We start from the raw sequence: 25,143 nt of genomic DNA on the forward strand, positions 1-25,143 counted from the left end.
AGTGAATTAATCAAAGCATGTCATGTACAGTATCACAATAAAAACATAAAGGCTTTTCTTTTCTATTTTCTGCCAGAGATTTGTTTCTGTTCCTTCACTTGATACTTTGTTAGACTTAACAGGTCGGTCTACTTGATGACGTCTTTTAAATGCCTTGTAGCTAAAGATCATATTTCTATGACGGAATAGAAGCAGGATTAAAGTCATATACAAGCAGTGTTTCAAGCTGAGGACATTCTCTGTTTGCTATATGGAGCCTGGGAAAATAAAGGATGTTTGCAGAGGTAAGGGCCTTGCTGTTTGATCAGGTTATAAAAGGCCCATTCAAACTTCCTGTGGGACTTATCAAATATAATATCAGACCCAAAGTTTGACATACAGGAGCCAAATCAAGGCATAATACTGTGTAAAAATGTGCAATTTACCTTAAAGAGCTGTTACATGCTTATCTGACCCTTAAAATGACTTTCATTGGTGGTTTTATTTGGCTGTTGATACAGCTGTAATAAATAATATATTTTTTTTAATTTGAATAAAACCATTTTATTTTCATATCACTACACAATTTACACAAGCGGACACACATGGACAAATTTAGATCAGGGGTTCTCTAAAAAAGTTTAGAGAAAAACAGTGTAAAATGTATAAATAAATAAATAATAAAAAGATTAAAATGAATAATTAAATACATTAAAATAAATGAATTAAAATAAATACATTTTGAATAAAATAAATAATAGAAATTAGATTAATATAGATTAGATTAATAAGTAAACAACAAAATGTTTAAAATAAATAAATAAACAATACAATTTGAATAAATAAATAAATAAAATAATGCATTAAACATTACAGTAGTAGAAAAAAACTTGATGTAACTAATGTACTAAATTTTTTACAAATAACATGTTAAATTGCTATAGTATACAATTTAAATTAGAATATATCGCTGCTTTTAAATTTTAGGATACAAGGATTGGAGGTCTTTGGCCTCTAAAGGATTGAAAATCCCCTGATTTTGGTTACCCAACAAAATATTTTCACAGTGCATCTTCAAAGTCCTTTACCTTAACAGTAAAACTGTCTAATTATGTCCTAATCTTTTTTTCTGCTTATCATTGACATGCTTCCTTTTATTAGTCTGCTTAGTTTATATCTTTATGCTGTTCTGTAAATTGCTTTTTTGTACTACATGCATAATATAGAATTGTGTTCAATGGGACTCACTTGTAATAAATGTCTTGTTTATACAAATTACTATGGAGAACTTCCAGTTTAGACTGCTTGAAACCACCCAGAGCACTGCTCCAGAGCACTGCTCCAGCGTCATGTTAAAAGGTATCAGATTTCCAGCAAATGTGTACAAATGATATCGCCTTTCTTCAGTTTCTCTTCCTTTTGAATAGCTGAGTTCTCACTGTATGCAAATCTAAATACTGTATAGACATTTAAATATAAGAAAAAGATAACTAAAGTCACATAACTCTTTTAGAACAGGTGCTATGATACTATATAGATTAAAAGCAATGAGAAAAACTTTTGTGAAACCTATACAAAACCTACTGTAACTCATTTTTATTACCTCTGACATTAAAAATACGATGTGAATATATTATCATATGTTTACAGGTTTAACCTATTGGGTAAGGTAATAAAACTAACTAGCTTCGACGATTCTGGATTGTTGTTTACCATAAACTGAACACATGCTCCTACACATCGCACGCCCCTCCTACAACCAATGATCGCAGCGGGTTATCGTGACGTATGGACGTGGGCGTGCACAAATCCTTAGTTCTTATAAACGATTTAATTATTCATAAAGCTGACCAATTGAGCGGCGTATGTAAATATGGCAGGTTTAAATGTATTTGTAGGCTTATTCCAGGCAGGCACAGTGAATGAACGGTAGACTGTGTGAGTACTGCGACTGTGGGAAACAGACTCCTGAGTTCGTTTGTTCATAGGCAAATATTTGGATTCTGTTTCGTTGATAAAATAACTTTTCAAATCCACGCTTTGATCTTGAATTGACGTTCTACTCTAAACCGAACTCGTCGGACATCATAAAGTCGGGGCATCCAGCTGACATCCATCGAGCAGACTTGTGTCTTCACCGGACTGATTTCGCCATGTCCTCCGCGGATGTGTCGGAGCAGAACCGGCGCTGTTGTGTTTTGTCGTGGGAGCAGGTGCAGCGTCTGGACTCCATCCTGGGAGAGTGTGTCCCGATCCACGGGCGAGGAAACTTCCCTACACTTTCCGTTCAGCCACGACATATCGTACAGGTACTGGATCCAACCTATATAAACACTATATGAAACCTCAGCTGAACTCCGTTCACCAAAAAAAAAAAAAAAAAAAAAAAAAAGGAATGCAGTAAGAGATGTGGACTGAATTTTAATTACAAATTTTTAACGTAATTTGGAGCATTCCTGAAGGATCCTAATGGATCCTTTCTGGCACAACACAAAATAGACATTTAGGACTACTGTAGGCTACGATTCGCCTACCAATGCCGATGAAATGCTTATTAATTTTAAAATATTTAAAAGTTAAAAATGTAATTTCTATTCCTCACAAAAAACAACATTTTACGTTTTATTGTTGATTATACAAGTGTATTATTTTATTACGTCTCAGTTAAGGGGTGTTAGGCCCTGAAGGTATAGGCTATATGAAGAAATACGATTAAAGACAGTGTATTTAATACTCAAAAGTAGGCCTATTATTGTGTTACAGAAAAGTTATGTTTCCTAAATGGAATTACCATGGCTACTAAACAGATAGGATAGACTTGGAAACAGATAGGAAAGTTAGGATGTTTCTGTATTGCAATCTTGAAGGATTAGTTCACTTCAGAATTAAAATTTCCTGATAATTTACTCCAAGATGGTTGTCTTTCTTTCTTTAGTCGAAAAGAAATGACGGTTTTTGAGGAAAACATTCCAGGATTTTTCTCCATATAGTGGACTTAAACGTCTACCAACGGATTGAAGGTCCAAATCGCATGATCCCAGCCAAGGAATAAGGGTCTTATCTAGCGAAATGATCGGTCATTTTCTAAAAAAAATAAAAATTATATACTTTTTAACCACAAATGCTCATTTTGCACTAGCTCTGAGATGCGCCACGCATTACGTAATCACGTTGGAAAGGTCATGCGTGATGTAGGCGGAAGTACCGAGCAAGTGTTTACAAAGCGAACGTGCAAAGACTAAGTCAAACGGCCTTTACAAAAAAAAAAAAAAAGGTAACAGTGATATGGGACAATTTTGAAGCTGGAGGAGAAAATGAGATGGGTTTTTTTTGCCTTACCACGGTTCTTCCGCCTATGTCACGCGTGACCTTTCCAACGTGATTACGTAATGCGTGATGCATTTGCAGAGCAGTGCAATACCAGCATTTGTGGTTAAAAGTATATAATTTTAAATTTTTTTAGAAAATGCCCAATCATTTCACTAGATAAGACCCTTATTCCACGACTGGCATCGTGTAGAACCCTTTGAAGCTGCACTGAAACCGCAATTTGGACCTTCGACCCGTTGGTAGCTGTTGAAGACCACTATGTGGAGAAAAATCCTGGAACGTTTTCCTCAAAAACCATATTTTCTTTTTGACTGAAGAAAGAAAGACATAACCATCTTGGATGACATGGGGGTGAGTAAATTATCAGAATTTTTTTTTATCCTTAAGTGAACTAATCTTTTAATTCTTGACTTAATATTTGAAAAATGTTTATTTCCTATTTAAAAATGGTCATGGTTTCTAAACAGATTATTAAACACAAACATATTTAGGATGCTTCTATAATACAAATTCCTCCACCAAGTAATATAGTTTATTATCCAAACTGTAGGCTGTTTATGGTTGCCACGCAATGTAGAAACTTAGAATATGTGGTAAAAGATTTGGATTTATTGGCTATTTTATAATGAGCCTAATTCACGTAGAGCAGGAAAAATTGGACTTATAAAATCTGTATAAATCTATATAATTTAAAAAAACATTTAGCCTACATAAGGATCATTGTTTATGACAAACATTTTGTTAATACATTCAGGAAATAATTTAATTATTAATTATCCTTGATGAGTAAATGCACTTTTCTGTTTATTTGACCAGCACAAAATGTTAAGTGGTAGATTATTTTCAGGTGTAAGTTCTTAAGCATCTCATCTTCATATAAAATTTCAGTGTAATTTGTCAGTTTCACAATGAGGTGCCAAGAAGATTTTTTTCCTGATTATTCTACTGTAATAGATACATTTTAGTTTTCAGTCATGACTTTTGCAGCCTTTCTGGAAAAGGTTTATGTGGCAGCTTCCATGCTGAATTCCAGCAGATATCAACAGGTGTTTGTGCAATCAAATCACACAATTTAATCTATTTAACATCCGGAGAAACTCATAGTGAACCTGCTGTCTGCTGACTGATGCCTGAGACACTCACAAATGTCCCCTTCATGTTGAAAAACAAAATGTCATTCATATTATTATTTATGATAGCATGTCTTATTCCTTACACAAATATACACTTGCCCCTCAGCCCAAAAACAAACTCATTTCAATTTGGAACAACAGCAAATACACACAAAACTGCATCTTCATTCTGGCTTAAGATTTTATTTTTTTTACTAACAGAGATAACAAAAACATTCAAAATGTTTGAAACTTATTTTTCCATAAACTTAAACATTTTAAATGTGATTAATGAACTAAAAGTCCTCTGAGTCAGCTTATATTTAATGACAATGCAGTATTTCCCTTCATTTAGCCTGTTTTATTTACAACCTCACTGCTGCAAGGAAGCCAGGTCACACAATTAACTGTGAAACAAGATATATAGTATTTTTACCCAGCCGTATTAAATGACTTATTCAAAATAGGCTTCTCTCTCTGATGACATCACTGACCTCCAAATGAAAGTGCTTATTTCTCTACCATCTGGTTGTGTGGTTCTGTATCTAATTTGAGAGCCACAGACAAGTCCACAAGCTTTTAGGATCTCATCTTTACTTAGATTTTTTGATTGTCTTTATGAAAACTATTCACTTTTATTCTCAATAAAACCCTCTCAATAAGGCCAGTATTAATTTTCGCCTTGCCAAACATTGTCATTATCAACATTTTATGTCTATTTTAGCATAATATTTTTATATTCCTGACACTTGGAAGATGCATTTAAAATCAATGCACTAATGTAATATGTACAGTACACATAGAAAAGGCATTACAGTTATTCTACAGTTCATGTTGACAAACTACTAGTCTTTCATAGCTCGAATTTCTGAGAATATTTCTGTGACACAATAATAGACTTTAAGAAAAAGCAGCAATCTCTGAGAATATAAAGCATACACCTGAAACACCTTCATTACTGGCCATCCAATTTCGTCCATAGAATTACTGTCTATCCAAACGTAATAAGCACAGATTATTTCCCAGACAGAAGACAAACAATATACAGTTCTGCTCATAACTATGCAAATGCAATACGCTCTCTGAATATCTTTGAAAGATTTGAAGTCCACTGCTCATAGTACCAACACAGAATCCTTTAAACATGATTTTCTTTCCTGACAGACTGATTAAAAACTTGTTCATCCTGATCATGGATGTTAAGTAGAATTCTGACAATCTGATTGGAGCTTTAAGTTTTTACAAATGTTTTGTAGTTTTGTCTATATAAAAGTGGAAACCTTGAAGCAAACTTTTAGATTTGTTGGTCATCAGCCCTCGAGAAGGTTTTTTTTTAAATTTTTTTTTTATACATGGCATCAGTATTTGGTGTTGTTGTAAAGCATGTATCATTCTTATAACCAAGTGTAGAAAGAACTCTTTGACACAAATCACCACTATTTCATTTTTCTCAGTGGTATCATTACTGCATTGTTGCTTGGCTTACACTGGCCTGTTTAGCAGACAAAGTTGGCTTGTTTGTGGCACATAAGGTTAAAAGTGGATTAATCCTGTTGGAAACAGTAGACTTGTGGGCCAGAGCTGACACGGCATCCGTGTGGTAAAGAGGAGCCTGGTAAGTCTTTCTATTTGGCCAGAGTGTAAACTAACACCTCAGGATTACATTTTTTTTTTTTTTTTCAATCTGAAAGGATACATAGACTCTACATCTAAGCCATTCTCATTGTTCCTGTCTTAGAACAGGTGCTTTTATGAGGATGTCTTAAAGGAATTCATCCCTCCAGCATGTAACATAAACTTGGTAAAACCAGGGGCTGGAATGGGTTTGAGGTATACATTACACCATACACCCATACCTGCAGGGGGAGCTAATCAACAGAGCCCTTTTAAAGGATTAGTTCACTTTCCAATTAAAATTTCATGATAATTTACTCACCCCCATGTCATCCAAGATATTTATTTATTTCTTTCTTCAGTCGAAAAGAAATGAAGGTTTTTGAGGAAAACATTCCAGGGTTTTTCTCCATATAGTGGACTTCAGTGGTCTCCCTATGGTTGAAGGTAAAAATTACAGTTTCAGTGCAGCTTCAACGGGCTTTAAACGATACCAGACGAGAAATAAGGGTCTTATCTAGCGAAATGATCGGCCATTTTCTAAAATAAATTTAAATGTATGAGCTTTATATAAACAAACGATCGCCTTCAAGTTGTTCCGCCAAAACCGCACTTCCGTATTCTTCAAAAAGCTTACGCTGAATGCCCTTTGAAGCTGCACTGAAACTGTAATTTTTACCTTCAACCGTTCGGAGACCATTGAAGTCCATTATATGGAGAAAAATCCTGGAATGTTTTCATCAAAAATCTTAATTTCTTTTCGACTGAAGAAAGAAGGACATGGACATCTTAGATGACATGGGGGTGAGTAAATTATCAGGAAATTTTAATTTAAAAGTGGACTAATCCTTTAACATTTTTTTATTGTAAAATTAATCTTTTTTGGAAAATAGTAGTAATATTGATCCCCTGATAACTTGTTTTAGGATAGTTCAAGAAATTATGGAGTCTTAAAGGGATAGTTCAAGTTCTGTCATTGTTTATTCACCTTCGTGTTGTTTAAAACCTGTAAGACTCCAAAGTGTTCCGCAAAACAAACCAACAAAAAAACTTAATTTTCACTGTTTCTCACACAAAGCAATCGTTTGTCTTTGGCTAAAGTGCATGCATCGTATGGACCACTTTTATGGTGCTTATTTGGAGCTCAACATTCCTAGTCTTCACAAAAAAAAAAAAAAAAGGCATAGTTTGGAACAACATAAGGGTGAGTAAATGATGACATACTTTAGCATTCAGTGGTTCAGTGTTTGGAAAATCAGATGAATGATTCTTTGGGCAAGGCCTTTACTAAGGAAGCATAGAACTGGTGTAATGGAAGTTATGTACGTGTAACTGCTTAAGAGTTTATCTGAGCTTCATATAAGGCCTAACAACTAGCATTATCCACATGGCCAACCAATAGCTAGAATTTCAAAGATTCCATTGTGAATTTTTGGAAAAAATATAAAGACCAGGATAAAACTCTTAATAGTCTAGTCCAGTACAGTGGATTCACTGACTCATTTCCTGAGCCTGGGCCAGTGTCAGAGACTAGTAAGTGGTTCATTCATCCCTTTGCATTTGGCAGTTCACAGAGAGACTGGCTGCCCAGAGTGGCTGTCTGTATCCAGGGGTGCAATGATGTGCTGTTGGCCTGTTCCCCAGCCTGAACCTGTAAAAATGCTGTGTGGAAATTTGCCTTATGATCATCCTACAAATAAAACATAAAACCTATCTTGGCCAGGTTGGAAAACAAAACAGGACATGTGTCGCCAAGGCATTGTCGGCACCAGTCAGACCAGTGTGTTTGTGGCTTTTTTACAAGCATTCAACACAGGGTCAAATGAAGTAGTCTTGTAGGTTTTGCCTTTCTTTCTTTTATTTTACAAGGTTAGTTCACCGAACAATGAAATTAATGTCATTTATTACTCACCCTCATGTCGTTCTATACCCGTAAGGCCTTCATTCATCTTCGGAGCACAAATTGTTATTTTTGATGAAATCCGATGGCTCAGTGAGGCCTCTATAGACAGCAATGCCATTGAACTTCTCAAGATCCAGAAATGTACTCAAAACTTATTTAAAACAGTTCATGTGAGTTCAGTGGTTCAATCTTAATCTTTGTAAAGCAACGAGAGAACTTTTTGTGCACCAAAAAAACTAAATAATGACTTTTCAACGATATCTAGTGATGGCCGATTTCAAAACACTGCTTCGAATCTTTTGTTTTGAATCAGTGTTTCAGAGCGCCAGAGTCACGTGATTTCAGCAGTTTGGCATTTTGACACACGATCCGAATCACTGATTCAAAACAAAAGATTCGAAGCAGTGTTTTGAAATCGGCCATCACTAGATATCATTGAAAAGACGTTATTTTGTTTTTTTGGCGCACAAGATGTTTTCTCGTTGCTTTATAATATTAAGATTGAACCACTGAACTCACATGAACTGTTTTAAATATGTTTTGAGTACATTTCTGGATCTTGAGAAGTTCAATGGCATTGCTGTCTATAGAGGCCTCACAGAGCCATCGGATTTCATCAAAAATAACTTAATTTGTGTTCCGAAGATGAACAAAGGCCTTACGGGTGTAGAACGACATGAGGGTGAGTAATAAATGACCTTATTTTCATTGTTCGGTGAACTAACCCTTTAAATCAAGATATATTGTCCAAAAGACCACATATCTTTGGTTTAAATGGTCAAATGATAATATTTTTAGTTGTACAGTACAGTTTTTTTTTTTTTTTTTTTGTCTTGATTCTAGTGATAACAGATGATATCTCTTTATTATCTTTGTTGATTCCCCTAAACATCAGTGACATTAAATAAAGAAATTTATTTCAGTAATCTTGCTTTGTAATACTGTATGTCTTCTTTAGAGTTTCAGAAGAGATTTCAACTGTAAAACTGTGCATCAGTCCATTCACTAGGCCTTTTCCCTCTTGAGTGAATGCTTTCCTGTATCTTGTGTGGGAGTTTTTTGCATGCTGCTATGCGTGATCACGTCCTGAGACATTTTTATAGAGTTGTTATTGAATTTTGCATTAAGCAAAATGTCACGTCACGCATACACTTTGACTTTAAGTTTTGTCTTTAGAGCAAACTTATGAAAAAGATAAGAACATTCTTAAGAAATGTTTTTGGGAATACAAAATATACTGAACTTTATTCTTTAATTAGAAAATAGCAATGTTATTTTTATTTTAAGAAAAAAAAAAAATAAATATTAAGTACCAACAGAAGTCAATATGCATGTAGTTTTGTTAGCCACCATCTGTCTGAAAGTGTTAGGTTACCAATGTAACTAACTGGTTCTCCATGCTGAAAAAGACCCCCTTCCCACCCTTTTCTTTTTTCAAGGTCATTCAAATGTATAATTCCATTGTGGAAACTGATCTGAAAGTTTCATTATATGTCCTGACCCCTGTATCCCAGAAAGTCAACATTTGTTCTGGAGCATAGTGTCATTTTTCATCTTAAGTACTTTTCCAGTGTTTTATAGTTTTTTTTTTTTTTTTTCACCTGGTCATTTTTAGACAAGTTGTCAGAAGTGTGCAGACAGATATCTGGTGATGAAATAAAAGTTTGCCATTTAGATCCTGAGAGGTACAGACACTGCTTATAACTGCAGACAAATAGGTCAACCAATATCATGTGTTGTGATGGGTAGAAAATGTGCAAGCCTACGTTCATAAATCAGACTGAGACAAAGAGAAAGAAAAAGAGGTAGAACAAACAGTACATAGCAGTGCAACGTGACACTTTAGTAACTGCATAGCACTATTCTACAACCTAGAGCACCTTAGCAACCACATAGCAATGCACTAAAAGTCACTTGTATCCCCTTAGAAACTGCATAACAATGCTCTGAAAAACCATCCACAACACCCCCTAGCATCATGGCGGTGACTTTTCTTCTCCACTGGATTTGTTTGCAGCTGATCCTCTTGATTTTTACACAGTTAGGAATTCAGAGCAAATTCATTCAGATTGAAGGAAAAAGTGTCCATGTAAATGTAGCTAGTGACATCTCTTCTAGTCTGGCCGGGCACTGAGGAAATCCAGAACCTCCACAGAACTAGACTTTCACAAAAACTCAATGTGCCAAGTCACATCTTTGACTTTCCAAATGTCAAGTTAATAGGAGCTCCTCCATTTCCTCGTTGCTCTATGATCACTAATATAATGGCCCATTTATTTTACAAATGGTTCTGTCTAAATAAAAGTTTTCTATTGGTTGATGTAATTTAGCTTTGGAATATTCTTGGATGCCTTCTGTGTGTGTGTGTGTGTGTGTGTGCGCGTGTGTGTGTGCGCGTGCGCGTGTGTGTGCATTTGAAAGAAAAAAAACGTGCAGATGGAGTAATAAAGGGTCAGAAAAGCAAGAAAGCTGCCAAGAGCTTTTAAACAAATACCAACAGTGACTTGTCATCTTCCAGTGCTAATCCGCATGCTTTAGGAAAACCGAATCCCTCCTCTAGAGAAGTTACATCTCGGTTCTCACCTGTGCCCAATCTGGTAGAGGTGTGTGTTTCTGAGAACTCTAAGGTTGTGTGAAGAAGCTTACTAAGATTACACTGCTGCACTTCATGAACCTGAGAAAAGTTGCCATTACCTAGTATGTCAAACCAACTTAATTCCTGTTCCTCTTGAATGTTTAGACTGGTAGTGCCTTCGAGGATAAAATTTTTTTTTAACTTGTGCTTTTTGGATGCCCAATTGCTGTTGTGGCAGATCATTTCAAACAAGGTATGACCAGGGTCATATTGGATTGGAAGCCCATCATTCACAAAGTTCTATGCATTCATCACCATCTACATGTTTATTTATTGCATATTTTGGCTTAATTGATTGTGCTTTTTAAGACCAAGACGAGAAGGGAGTCTGAACAATTCAGACAGTGTACACATGCTTTCCTTTGGGGTGAATAAAACCTGGTTTCTCGTCAGTGTCACGTGAACCGCTGCAGGCACACAAAGTGTGTTCTGGTTCAGAGATGCACAAAAGCACAGAGCGTATAATATGCACAAGTTTGCAGAGACCACAAAACGTATCCACTGAGTTTGAGTCCAAATGTTCCAGAGTCCATGAAAATATAGTCTTGGACCAGATTCAGTCACTTTAACACTGTTTTAAATATTCCATTCTCTTTGATAAAGTTTCAGGAATCTGTATGAAATTTGTAAAAAAAAGTTTGCTTTGTCTCTCCTTCATGTGTAGGTGGTGCGGGCTCGTCTAGAGGAACGAGGTGTAGCGGTGCGCGATGTGAAGCTGAACGGCTCTGCTGCCAGTTATGTGCTCCACCAGGACACTGGCCTGGGCTACAAGGACCTGGACCTAATCTTCGGCCTGAGTCTGACTGATGACAAGACCTTCCGCCTGGTGAAGGATGTGGTCCTGGATAGCCTCCTGGAGTTCCTGCCCGCCGGCGTGAGCCGGGACCGCATCACCGCCCTGACCTTAAAGGAAGCGTACGTGCAGAAGCTGGTGAAGGTTTGCAATGACACGGACCGCTGGAGCCTCATCTCACTTTCCAATAACACTGGCAAAAACGTGGAGCTGAAGTTTGTGGACTCTCTGCGACGACAGTTTGAGTTCAGCGTGGACTCATTTCAGATCGGCTTGGACTCACTGCTGCTTTTCGACCGCTGCTCCGAGACGCCCATGTCCGAGAGTTTCCATCCCACTGTTCTCGGAGAGAGCATGTATGGAGACTTTGAAGAAGCGCTAGGACACCTACATGCCAAAATCATCGCTACGCACAGCCCGGAAGAAATCCGTGGAGGTGGGCTCTTAAAGTACTGCCACTTGCTGGTAAGAGGCTTCCATCCAGCCTCCGAGGCGCAGATGAAGACGCTCCAGCGCTACATGTGCTCACGCTTCTTCATCGACTTCCCTGACATCAATGAGCAGCAGAGGAAGCTGGAGGCGTACCTGCAGAACCACTTTAACGGCATGGAGCACAAGCGTTACGATTGTCTCGTGACTCTCCATCAAGTGGTAGATGAAAGCACCGTATGTCTCATGGGCCATGAGCGGAGACAGACACTCGCGCTCATCTCCTCTCTGGCACTACGCGTGCTGGCTGAACAGAACGCAATTCCTGCACTGTCTAATGTTACGTGTTACTACCAACCAGCTCCCTATGTCAGAGACGTCAACTTCAGCAACTACTACATAGCACATGTGCATTCACCGATTTCCGCCTGTAACAGCTCCTATCAAACATGGCTGCCTTGTAGCTGAGCCAGGAAGGGACCAAAACACTTCTGGGGAATATTTGCAGTCTTCAAATGGTCGTTAAAATGTCACATTTCACCTCAATATCAAGAGAAAAAAAGAAAGTATATTTTGCAAAAAGAAATTCTAATTTCTTTTTGCAATGTGATTTTCATTACATTCTCATAAGAGCTGTAATAATAATAATAATAATAATAATAATAATAATAGTATTTTTACTTTATTACTGTGAAAATGAAAATATTTGTTTATTTAAATCAACAAACATTGAAGTACAACTAATCAGTCCCACCAGGATATCGCAGTTTTTTTGTGAAATTTCTTTTTTTTTTTTTTTTTTTTTGCGATCAAAATGACTGATTTTGTGGTGGCAATTTCCAGAAATTTGTGAAACATTTACAATGTTTTATTTATAATGAGCACACCACATTTACTAGATTATGTATTATGTTTGATGCACAATAGTCATAGATGTAACAAATAACAAACAAAATGCATAAATCTGGTTACCAAATTCTGATACATTTTAACTTTTAAAACAACCTATGAACATTTTTTTTTTTTTTTTTCAGGCTTAGAAAGGGTGGTGCATAGTCTTATAACACAAGTCTTTAGCTAGCTAGGCTAGTCTAACTGTGTACTATCTAGCTTTAATAACATGATCACTTAGGATGGGCAATATGACCAAAATCTTAAGCAAACCACAGTAAAACAAATACTTGCTCAAAAAAGTTCTCAATTAATAAATAATCAAGTAAACAGTTAGTAATAAAATTAGAACTTATTTTTTTTGTGTACCTATAGACCTATATAGACTTTAGAAAAAGTAATTAATTGTCATAAAAATATTACAATAACAACAAAATTGTAATGGTTCTACAATTTAATTTTACGTACAACAACTTAATTTTCTTTATGTAAAATATAATTTCCTTTTTTTTCCTTGTGATTTTGAGGTGAAATATGACCCAGCCATTTTTTTTGTCAAGTGTCATGAGACTCCAATTATAGCAATTTTTTTTATTTCTATTTTTTTTTTGTTGCAAAATTGGATGGCGACCAGAAGTGAGATACTGTGTCTTTATATGGATGCTACCAATCCACCCTAGTTATAATGAACATTGCTGTATTGGAAGACTCAAAATGCTTTAAATTGCTCCAAGTCCACTCAAAAACATTTTGTGAGGATTTTTTCCAGTGCAGATGAAACAATAACAATGAACATTGGGGGGAAATGTCTAAAAGCACTTCTCTACTCTACATTCATGTGTAACCCATTCATGTTTTATAAGTGAAATGTTTTTAAGTTATGAAACACAGCTTTTGTTGAAGTTATGAAAAACGAAACAAAGTCAAGAAAAGCAGTAAAACTGGCAGGATGTGTTCAATTCTGATCATGATTTCCTACTTGATTTCCTTATTTGAAAAACTGAGGACCAAAGACATTAGATGTAGCAGTTTAAGTGGAATGTTACTTTGTGCCTAAAAAGTGCCTAAAAAACCAACTACAAACTGAAATGTATGTAAATTAAAAATGTTAATTGTTTTGTTCTCTGGGCTACTGTATAGTACAGTATTTTTATTTTCAGGGTTAGGGCATTTCCTTTACAAATCATAAAAAAAAAAAAAGAAAAAAAAAAAGAAAAAGAAAAAAAAAGCTGAATTTGCTCCTAGTCCTTTTCCCTGTATTCGTAGAAATGCATGCGCACACTGAAGTGTAATGTGTTTAGAGAAGTTTGATCTATGTAAAAGTTAATATCACAGGGAAAGAAAGAAACAGTGCATGCTCTGTATTTTTTTTGTCCACATTACCCAAGCATAATCAAGTAAATCTCATCAAGAACAAGTAATGTTTAACAGCATTTTGCATTAACTTATGCAAAACAATCAATCACAATAAAAATTAAGAGTAGGTCCTTAAATAGACTGAAATAAACTACTTTTGTTACTTTTATTATCGAATACAATAACATTTTGACATTTTAAGTGTTTATAGGAAATGTCTAAATACTTTTTGGGGCCACTGTGCTGTAGGTCTATGGGACATGGTGGATTTATATCTCTCATTGACTCTCATAGGGCAGGTTGTGCTTGTGTTGCGCTCATTGTTGCTGAAGTCACAGCTGATGAACAGCTGTTAGGAAAGCAGTGAATGTGCTTGCTGAATATGCAGTTTAGAAACAGCCGCACCACATGTTGTATTTTCTGTATATGCTACAGGCCATTATTCAAGCACTGGCGTCATGGTACGTATTGTACTACTGACTAATAATATTATTCAGCTTGACAAACAGGAAGCTGTGCCATGGGCTGTTCGTAAAACTGAGATTTCAGGTGTGTACAACATGTTTTCATGGATGGATAAATGGATATTTACGGCTCTTAACCCTTTTGAAAAAAAAAGTGCACTTAATTGTATTGAATGCGCACTTGTAGTGTACTTCAAATTTTGAAAAAAAAAAAAAAAAAATGTATATTAAAGAAAATCTACTTGGAGTTAATGAAATAAAAGGTCAATTAAAAAGAGTACACTTTCATATGTTTCTTAACACACTTAAGTACACTTTTAGTGCACTTTGTAATAATGTCAAATTAAAAGTACATTTTAAATCATGTTTCAATCATTTTTTGTTGTGTTGACTAACATATGTAAAGTACTTGATTATAATAAGTGTAGTGTGTTATTTGATATTAAATTTAAAGTTAATATATTTTAAATGTACTAAATTGCAAAATTATTTCAAATGTATAATCACAAATATAATTAAATACATAGAAGTTTCAATAGAATGACATTAAAGTATATCTTAGTTGCTTGTCAGTATATTCGGTGGTACACTTTAACCATTTCAAAGAAAATAGAATTATGAAATACATGCAAATATGTCTACTTAAGTACGTTAAATACAACATAAAGTTAGACATGCGCTTAAGTGTCTGAAAACATTACATTGTATTCACACTTAAAGGGTCAGTTCACCCAAAAATGAAAATTCTGTCATTTATTACGCACCCTCATGTCGTTCCACACCCGTAAGACCTTCGTTCATCTTCGGAACACAAGTTAAGATATTTTTGATGAAATCCGATAACTAAGTTTTGCAGTGCAGCAAGACAATTAACACTTCCAGATGCCCAGAAAGGTAATAAAAACATATTTAAAACAGTTCATGTGAGTACACTGGTTCAACCTTAATATTATAAAGTGACGAGAATACTTTTTGTGTGCCAAAAATATAAAACAATACTTTTCAATAAAATAATACTTTTCAAAATAATGACTTTTCAACAATATCTAGTGATGGCTGATTTCAAAACACTGCTTCAATGCTTTACGAATCTTTAGTTTCGAATCAGTGTTTCGGATCGCGTATCAAACTGCCAAAGTCACGTGAACTATTGAAACTGCGAAACACTTATGAGATAACGAAGCCTTGTTTACTGAAATCACGTGACTTTGGTGCTCCGAACCACTGATTCGAAATAAAAAAATTGTAAAGCTTCAAAGCAGTGTTTTGAAATCGGCCATTACTAGATATTGTTGAAAAGTCGTTTTTTTTTTTTTTTGGCGCAAAAAAAAAAAAGTTTTCTCGTTGCTTAATAATATTAAGGTTGAACCACTGTACTCACATGAACTGTTTTAAATATGTTTTTAGTAGCTTTTTGGACATCTGAAAGTGTTAATTATCTTACTGGCAATAGAGGCCTCACTGAGCCATTGGATTTCATCAAAAATATCATAATTTATGTTTAAAGATAAACAAAGGTCTTACTGGTGTGGAACGACATGAGGGTGAGTAATAAATTACATAATTTTCATTTTTGGGTGAACTAACCCTTTAAGTATATTCTATTACAGTATATTATTTCTATAATACAGTAATACTCTTTTTAAAAGTATGCTAAAGTGTACTTTTTTCAAAAGAAAGGCAATCACTGCATTCTTCGTATTGATGATTGTATTCCGTTCAAACCACTTATTCTTTAGCTGTGCTACTGTATATATAGTATCTCACAGAAGTGAGTACACCCCTCACATTTTTGTAAATATTTTATTGTATCTTTTCATGTGACAATACTGAAGAAATGACACTTTGCTACAATGTAAAGTAGTGAGTGTACAGCTTGTATAACAGTGTAAATTTGCTGTCCCCTCAAAATAACTCAACACACAGCCATTAATGTCTAAACCGCTGGCCACAAAAGTGAGTACACCCCTAAGTGAAAATGTCCAAATTGGGCCCAAAGTGTCAATATTTTGTGTGGCCACCATTATTTTCCAGCACTGCCTTAATCCTCTTGGGCATGGAGTTCACCAGAGCTTCACAGGTTGCCACTGGAGTCCTCTTCCACTCCTCCATGATGACATCACGGAGCTGGTGGATGTTAGAGACCCTGCGCTCCTCCACCTTCCGTTTGAGGATGCCCCACAGATGCTCAATAGGGTTTAGTCCATCACCTTTACCCTTAGCTTCTTTAGCAAGGGCACTGGTCGTCTTGGAGGTGTGTTTGGGGTTGTTATCATGTTGGAATACTGCCCTGCGGCCCAGTCTCCGAAGGGAGGGGATCATGCTCTGCTTCAGTATGTCACAGTACATGTAGGCATTCATGGTTCCCTCAATGAACTGTAGCTCCCCAGTGCCGGCAGCACTCATGCAGCCCCAGACCATGACACTCCCACCACCATGCTTCACTATAGGCAAGACACACTTGTCTTTGTACTCCTCAACTGGTCGCCGCCACACACGCTTGACGCCATCTGAACCAAATAAGTTTATCTTGGTCTCATCAGACCACAGGACATGGTTCCAGTAATCCATGTCCTTAGTCTTCTTGTCTTCAGCAAACTGTTTGCGGGCTTCCTTGTGCATCATCTTCAGAAGAGGCTTCCTTCTGGGACAACAGCCATGCAGACCAATTTGATGCAGTGTGCGGCGTATGGTCTGAGCACTGACAGGCTGACCCCCCACCCCTTTAACCTCTGCAGCAATGCTGGCAGCACTCATACGTCTATTTCCCAAACACAACCTCTGGATATGACGCTGAGCACGTGCACTCAACTTCTTTGGTCGACCATGGTGAGGCCTGTTCTGAGTGGAACCGTTCCTGTTAAACTGCTGTATGGTCTTGACCTCCGTGCTGCAGCTCAGTTTCAGGGTCTTGGCAATCTTCTTATAGCCTACGCCATCTTTATGTAGAGCAACAATTCTTTTTTTCAGATCCTCAGAGAGTTCTTTGCCATGAGGTGCCATGTTGAACTTCTAGTGACCAGTATGAGAGAGTGAGAGTGATAACACCAAACTTAACACACCTGAGACCTTGTAACACTAACGAGTCACATGACACCGGGGAGAGAAAATGGCTAATTGGGCCCAATTTGGACATTTTCACTTAGGGGTGTACTCACTTTTGTGGCCAGCGGTTTAGACCCGGTTTAGGTTTTTACCTGACAACATTTACCTGTTTAATCCGCTGTGGCTGTTTTTACATGACATCAAATGTGAGAAAAGTCAGAGCTTTCATAAAATTTCTAACTTAATTACAAAGTTTAAAGATGTGAATAGATTTTTTTTCTACTCGGAAACTCTTAATTACAGTAATTCCAAAATGACGCACACTGGGCACAGAAACCACCTTTATTTATTCATCTATACTGAATAGTTAGGGTTAACAACTTGTCAAACTATAATTTTTTCTGCCTTTCAAGCACTGGTGTTTGCTTCAGGAAATCAAGTCTAATTGGTTGCGTAAGGATCTCACATCATCTCAGTAATACAGACACAGACACAGACACACACACAAACACACACAAAATAGTAAAAAAAAGAAAAAAAAAAAAAAGGCTGCACCGCAGTGAAGTCGGGAACTCCTAGATTCTGTCCTAGTTTCATCCATTACAGAAGTTGTGAATGTCATAGAAAAACAAATAAGGGGAAAGACACACTGGTGTACTAGACAGAACATATCTTATTTCTTAAACAAGTTAATGATTTCTGGGCAACAAAGGCCATGTCCCCTTGACTTACTGTAATAACACAGTGTGAGTTATAGAATATGGAACTGCAATTAATAGAGGAACAGTAAAAACCACTTGGAGAAAAAAGAATATGGCTAGTGGGGCGCCTTGACCATTCGAATGCGTCTTATGGGAAGCATGAATAAAGCTTGCTGTCAGATTGATGTCAGATTCAGACAGCTATGCATGTGTACCATGAAGCATGGCCTGCTGTGACAAACGTTTGATAACTGTTTCTAAAATGATAGGATTGAAGCTTATTTTGATTACTCAGTCCAAATATTTCTGTTCATAAATGTTCATAAGCAATGGAATCATGATGTAAATCATGAAACTGGCTGTTTGTGGAAACAAAAGGCCCTCAAGGGAGCAATACTAACATAGAGGGCCATATGCTTTGCAGTTCAGGATATTGTTTACTTGCTCGCTGCTGTTTTCTGCTAGCGGTGTAAATGAGAGTTGACAAAGAAAGAGTTGCACAGAGACATCTGGTTAATATCTGAGATTAAAAAATCATGCAACAGCCAGCGTAGGGTGGTGCGCATCGTATTTCTGTACATGTGTTTCTCTTTCCATCTTCCTCTTTCTCTGTCTGGTACTGGAGACTAATTGGGTCAGAACATGATTCACATGATTCAGTTTCAGATCTGACAGGGAAACGTGCAAAACACTCTCAGAGTGACAACAATGCTGAAAAAAAAAAAAAAACAGCCTATTGGATGCAAAGCTTTGGCATTGGTATATTGTTCCACCAAAAAGACCAGCATAAACTAGAACTGGTCAAAGTTGGTATTCAGCAGGGAAACCCATGTCCCTTCTTAGCTAGAGATATAGCTCCATTTTGTGTTTCTGTCTCTGTTGTTCCTCCTGTTTTTCTTCTTTAAATTGTTTTTTATTTCTAAAGATCAAGCATTAACATTGAATGACAGAACAGGGCTTGTCTCTGATCTATTGTTTGAATAAATCTCTCCTGGCTGTCATATTGTCTAAAGTTTAGATTAATGATTGTCTGATCTACTGTTTGAAGAAATCTCTCCCGGCTGTCACATTGTTTAAAGTTTCAATTAAAGATGGAGCAAAAACGTTAGACAGCATGTGCCAGATGTGCTTTAGTTTCATCCAATTATATTGACTTTATGAACACTTTGTGAAAGTGTAATTGATGATTATGACACTATGATTAGTCTAATTGGTGTAATTTGGCTCTGGCAAAGAAAAGCACAGGTGTACAGGTACAGTATACTCCCTTTTTGTGTTGTGTTGGTTTTTGTATGATGTTATATAAAACTTTATATTCATCAAAGAATCTTGTTCGGTTTCCACAAAAATTTTAAGCACCACAACTGTTTTCAACATTGATAATAAGCAATGTTTCTTGAATCAGCATATCAGAATGATTTCTGAAGGACCATGTGACACTGAAGACTGGAGTAATGGCTGCTGAAAATTAAACTTTGCCATCAGTGGAATAAATTGTTGAATGTTAAAATATATTCAAATAGAAAACAGTTAATAATAATACAACAGTTGTAATAATATTTACTGTATTTTTCATCAAATAAATGTAGCCTCAGTGATCATAAGACACTTATTTCATAAACATTGAAAAAAAATCATACTCTCCCAAAACTTTTCAAAGGTAGTGTACTCAAATCACATGAAATGTTAGCTCACATTTGGATTTATGACCAGTTTTTTGTCATCCACATGCTGAAACAGCAACAGATAATTCAGAAAAGAATTTAACAGTTTACTCAAAGCATCAATAAAGTTGTAGAATGAACCGAGTAGTTGATGCAACCCTTACTGCTGTAAAAAAGCATTTATAACAAACATGTCTATGACATTAGACATCACATATCAACAACTGACTTGCAGGGTATTGCAAAACAGAGCACCAACCTATGAACGCTGCACCATCTGTCTGTTGTCACACTTAAAATTCATATTTTCACTTTAGGATGGCATGGACTTGTTAGTTTTAGGAGAGTGGGACAGTGGGAGTGAGAAACTTAAAGTAAATTCACCATTTCAGCCAAGTTGCATAATCAACTCCCACTTTATGGCCATTTCTTTCTTGTGTTGATAAGAGTTTGGAGCAGAATAGAAAAATATGATCATTGATCTGTACAATAGGGAAGAAGTGGTGTCGACTCTCAGCTGTTTCTGCAACCACTTGGGTGGGCGACTCCAACCACAGTCTATCAGCCATTATTTTATGAATTGTCATTTTTGCAGTCGGAGTCACTGTGACTGAATAGAAGATTGGCACATGCCTGTCTGTGTGTGTGTGTGTTTAATGGTAAAAAACATTCATTCTTTGTGGAATGTGGAGTTTGATGACTTTTCCACACATTCGGTGAGGGAAGACACCTGTAATGACATGCAAAGGAATTCCCAGATGTGTGTGTGTCTCTGTGTGTGTGTGTGAGTAAGAGGGAATCTTTCTTCCCATGGCAACGAGAACCAAACTGTTTCAGCGCTCACCCCTGGACCCACTTTAGAGCATTTGAAGTGGTTGCCAGGGTAACCAAGGAAAACAAACAAAACAAAATAACAAACAGACTAAACAACACCAAAACTACCCAGTCAAATTAGTTTAGTTTAAAACATACTATGGGTTGCTAGGACATTCTTTCTTTCTTTAAACATACTTTGATGAGCACCATACCTGCCATTATGATCAAAGTCAAAGGTCAAAGTTCACAGTTGTCTGTTGACTTTTAGCTTATTGGCATTAACTGAAAAGATATAAGGAAATAAATCTAAATGTTATAGTGCTCCTGTTTGAAATTTTGACCTCAGTACCTCTGACTTGTGACTTACAGTCTGGTTCACTTTGGCGCTAATTCTGGCTAAGAACCATCAACTTCGACAGGAAGAGTTTGACTGCATCCAAAAGCTTAGGGTCATGACATACCAAGCCGACGGAGCGTTTGTCAGGCTAGTTCTTGTGGTGAGTTCCACACGTCAGCTGTAATCTGGCTCACGTTGGCGGGAGTTCACCCGATTCAGTGTGTTGAATCTGCGTTATGGTCGTCGGTGAGAGAGATTACTCTGTCTGTTCAGTTTAGTGAGCAAGTCAGTGTATGAGAATAAAAGCGAAAGTGATGAAAGCAAGCACAGAAATAAAGACGGCTCAGACAGAATGCTGTTCTAACTTTACATCATCTTACCTGAGCATTCCAATACGTAAATATTTTCATAACATCATAAGCTGCCTAGGATAAAGAATATGATTAGCAAAATGTGTATATTTGCAAACCTAGTTTCAGTTTCCCTTTATAAATGACAAATATAGAATATCGATACCTGCTGATATAGACAGTTATAGACACTGGTTCCCTCCAGTCCCTCATCTCCTCCTCCAGTGGTTCCATCCTTTAAGTTGGATTTGGCACGGTCTTTCGGTCACCAGCTCTGTTTCGGAGAGTGGAACCCCTGGCTTCGCCTCAGGCTGCCGTTCCTGTTACTCCACATTGGACCGTCGACTCCACCTTGGCTCCTCGCCCACTCGGCTCCACCAGGTACCATTGTCCTCAAGGCTCCACCGGGCTCCTTTGTCCCCCTGGCTCCACCTTGGTCAGAAGTCACTCTGCCCTGTGGCATGGACTTCCTGCTGCGCTCTCCGTTCCTCCACCCCTATGGCTCTGTCGGGGTCTGCCTTCCCTCTAGCTCCGTCTTGGCCCTCAGTTGGACTGAGTCACCTCAGTCCTCCAGTACCCTGCTTCGACCTTGAGTGCTCTCGTTGCTGTGGCTCCGCTTAGGCATCCGGATCCTGTGGTGTGGTCCGATCTCATCATCACTTCAGGTTCCTTTTTTTCTCGTTTTGTAACGAGGCAAATTGGTTGGGTTACACGATTTAAAATGGGGTCAGATTTTACTGTGTGAGATTGTTACTGGTTATAAGAATGAGACATAAAACGGAGATAAGTTTAAATAAGAATGGTGTATTTACAATATTCACATGAGACTTTAGAACAACACAATAAAACCAGGAAAACTGTTAAAAGCATACAGTCCAAAGCACCATACCATAAAACAGTCCAAGACCCTAGTGTGCTGATAAGTCCTAATGTGAGTGTCCACCAGTCTACGGTAGTGATAATCCAAAGGTCTGTAAAGTTGTGACTGGAGAGGTAAGTCCATAAAATGGAAACTCCACAATCCACAAACACAGCTTTGCCGGTAAACTGCTCCCCCCTTAAATTTCTCCTTCCTGGCTGGATGGTTGGAGTTGATGCAGGGTGACGAGATGGTTCTTTGCTACGGACAATCTTATACACACACATACATTTTTGTATATCCTGTATATATTGTTTTTCTGTGTCTTCTTGTATAATACACTTTGGGTTGATGTTTAGACTTGGTTTTTGTGGTTATTTATTGTGTCTGTACTCATTCAAACACACTTTTAGGAGGGTAAAGGATAAACTTTATTTGTGTAACCTGCCTTGCATAGACCGAGCGTTACAGTTTTTCTGTAGCTAATCAGTTGTCATGGACACTCATTCACGATCACACCTTGTCTTTGAGTCAGTCATCATTGTGTATTTAAGTTCCTCATTTCCTTTCATTCATTGTCGAGTATTGTTTGTGCTTTGCACATGTTTTGCTTGTGTTTTGTCTCTAGGATTAATAAACCGCATTTATATTGGAATTACCTTGTCTACCTTCGCCTTCTCTTGGAATAAGTGTTACAGTTCAAGTGTAGCTTTTTGGCCCAGACACAGCCGACGTGAGGCGATAACCCAGTCGGCTTTCATCTCCACTAGTACTTTGACGTCGGCTTCATGTGTCACATTGTCTGATAGGGCAGCTGACCTGTTGCCTTGCTGCTTTATCAGACAGTGACTTAGCAGGCAGCTTTTGCACACAAAGGTACCTCATGAAACTGATTTCAGACAGACTTCTGAGGCAGCATAATGGTTTATTGACACAATAGAGAGAGATTTAGTGATAACTAAGTGAATATTTAATTACTAATTACTACAATACTAATTTCTCGCCATAAATGACATCGAAAGTGGAAAAAGTTGGTCAAAAACATACATTTACACATAAATTGACCACCAACTGCTACTTCTGGTGGCATCTTTATTTTTGATTTTAATTCTTTCAGAATGAAACGCACAGGATTGTGGGATTTCAAAGGCAGCAAAGGATGCTGCCTTCAAAAATCATTCAGAAGACAGGAAGTGAAGCCAACAGTGGATTCAGACATGCCTTGATGAGGAAACCTTGAAATGCATCCTCAGAATGCAGCATTTTTAAGCTTTCATACGCAGCCATTGTCTACCTGAAATGTAAAAAGACCAACTACAGTTCTACAGTTTTGTTTTTACAATATGTGTACAGAAAGTTTGTCTTAAATCGATGATACCACAGTAAAAAACAATAAAACATTGGTATCTTGGTATAAGTCACTAATGCGGTGGTAACTACCTGTATGTTTACCATAGTAAATCTTCATAAAGGCTACTTAACCCTATAAAGCCAAATATATTTGAGGCATCTAAATGATCAACATGATCAAAACTGAAAAACTTTTTGTACACAATCTAATGCATTCCATTATATGTTTTGCAACCTAAAATAAAAACTACAGAGAATTTCATCTTACTCTCTGGTCATATAGCTAACAGCAACTGCATTAAACTGCATATTTTTGCCAGCTTGGGTCTTTTTACTCCTTGAGGATGAGGTCCATATTCTCTATCATACTATATGAGCCACAAAAGCCTGATGTATCAAATACTATACTCAACAAAAACCCATATGCATTTTTTTTTCCTTTTTAGATATTTTGACTAAAAGGTTCAGTAAACTGTTCCATTTAAAAAAAACAAACAAAAACAAAACAAAACTGACTGTTCTGACTATTATTTCATTTGTCAGGCTTTACAGAGTTAATATGATGTCCAATTTTTATTAAATACCAATACTAGTTTGTAGTAGTTTGATAAGAGTATTTGTTTAGTTTAAAATAGTAGTAGTTTACAGTAGTAGTTAATGAAAAGCATTTGTATTGGTTTATTTGGTTGGATTATAAGCAATCCACATGTTCCATTTGAATAACTGAACATGGAGAAATTAGCAGGGCTGGGACAATAAATCGATGCATCACGATTCGTGGAGCGATTCTGATTTTCCAAATGCATTGTGATTCTCTCTTGAATCGATTCTGAGCTTAGTTTTTAACAGCAGATGGTGTTTAAGGCTAGTTTTTAACCGCACGCTCAAATGCTCACGAAGAAGAGCGCTGAAGAGTGCTTGTGCGTTCAGGTGAGTCTGTAGTTGCACCTCAGAATGCTTTTATGACGTGAGATTAATGTAAACAGCCCACTGCAAACACCCGTGTAATTCGCTTCAACCTTTTCGAACTTTATGAATGATTATTTTATAGAAGGTTCAAGTGGTGTAAGGAATTGGAAGCAAGAAGAGTGCTCAGAATCGTTTCGAATCGATAGTGACACACGTGGCCAATAAGTGAACTGCAGCCAGCAACTTATTGCTCATGCACACATAACGTACAAGAGAACTGAACATTCTTTAAGGCCCCGATTCGTTCTTTGCTTAGAAGTAAAAAGATATTGGAAATACCTTTGCCACGATATGCTGTTAACAATCATCCCGACACCGTCCATGCTGCTGAGAGTGGCGTTTCGATGAATATGTAAATATGTGCTGCACACTTTCCTTTCAATAACAAAATAAACACAATAAATCTGCTGGGACAATAAATCGATGCATCGCGATTCGTGGATTGATTCTGAGATTTTCCGAACAGCAGTAAAGAAAGCATCTGGTCATAGCGATGTGGATATGTTTGCACCAGCTCTGACATGTCAAAATCATGTCAAAAGATGA

General features: G+C 37.0%; 1 protein-coding gene across 1 annotated transcript; it reads left to right on the forward strand.

Annotated features, from left to right (window-relative positions):
• The first annotated feature begins 1,851 nt into the window (after positions 1–1,851).
• Positions 1,852–14,870, forward strand: tent5bb (terminal nucleotidyltransferase 5Bb). Its single transcript, XM_051872789.1, has 2 exons — positions 1,852–2,288; positions 11,238–14,870. The coding sequence occupies exons 1-2, from the start codon at positions 2,133–2,135 to the stop codon at positions 12,261–12,263; spliced, it is 1,182 nt and encodes a 393-aa protein (XP_051728749.1). The 5' UTR covers positions 1,852–2,132; the 3' UTR covers positions 12,264–14,870.
• Positions 14,871–25,143: the final 10,273 nt, after the last annotated feature.

The sequence above is a fragment of the Ctenopharyngodon idella genome, chromosome 19 (assembly GCF_019924925.1).
Source record: "Ctenopharyngodon idella isolate HZGC_01 chromosome 19, HZGC01, whole genome shotgun sequence".
NCBI lineage: Eukaryota > Metazoa > Chordata > Actinopteri > Cypriniformes > Xenocyprididae > Ctenopharyngodon > Ctenopharyngodon idella.

Bases quoted from the DNA above. Each gene is read 5' to 3' on its own strand.
- tent5bb (XM_051872789.1), top strand. From the start codon at position 2,133: ATGTCCTCCGCGGATGTGTCGGAGCAGAACCGGCGCTGTTGTGTTTTG. The intron at 2,289-11,237 runs GTACTGGATCCA...CTTCATGTGTAG, and splicing joins AGCCACGACATATCGTACAG to GTGGTGCGGGCTCGTCTAGA.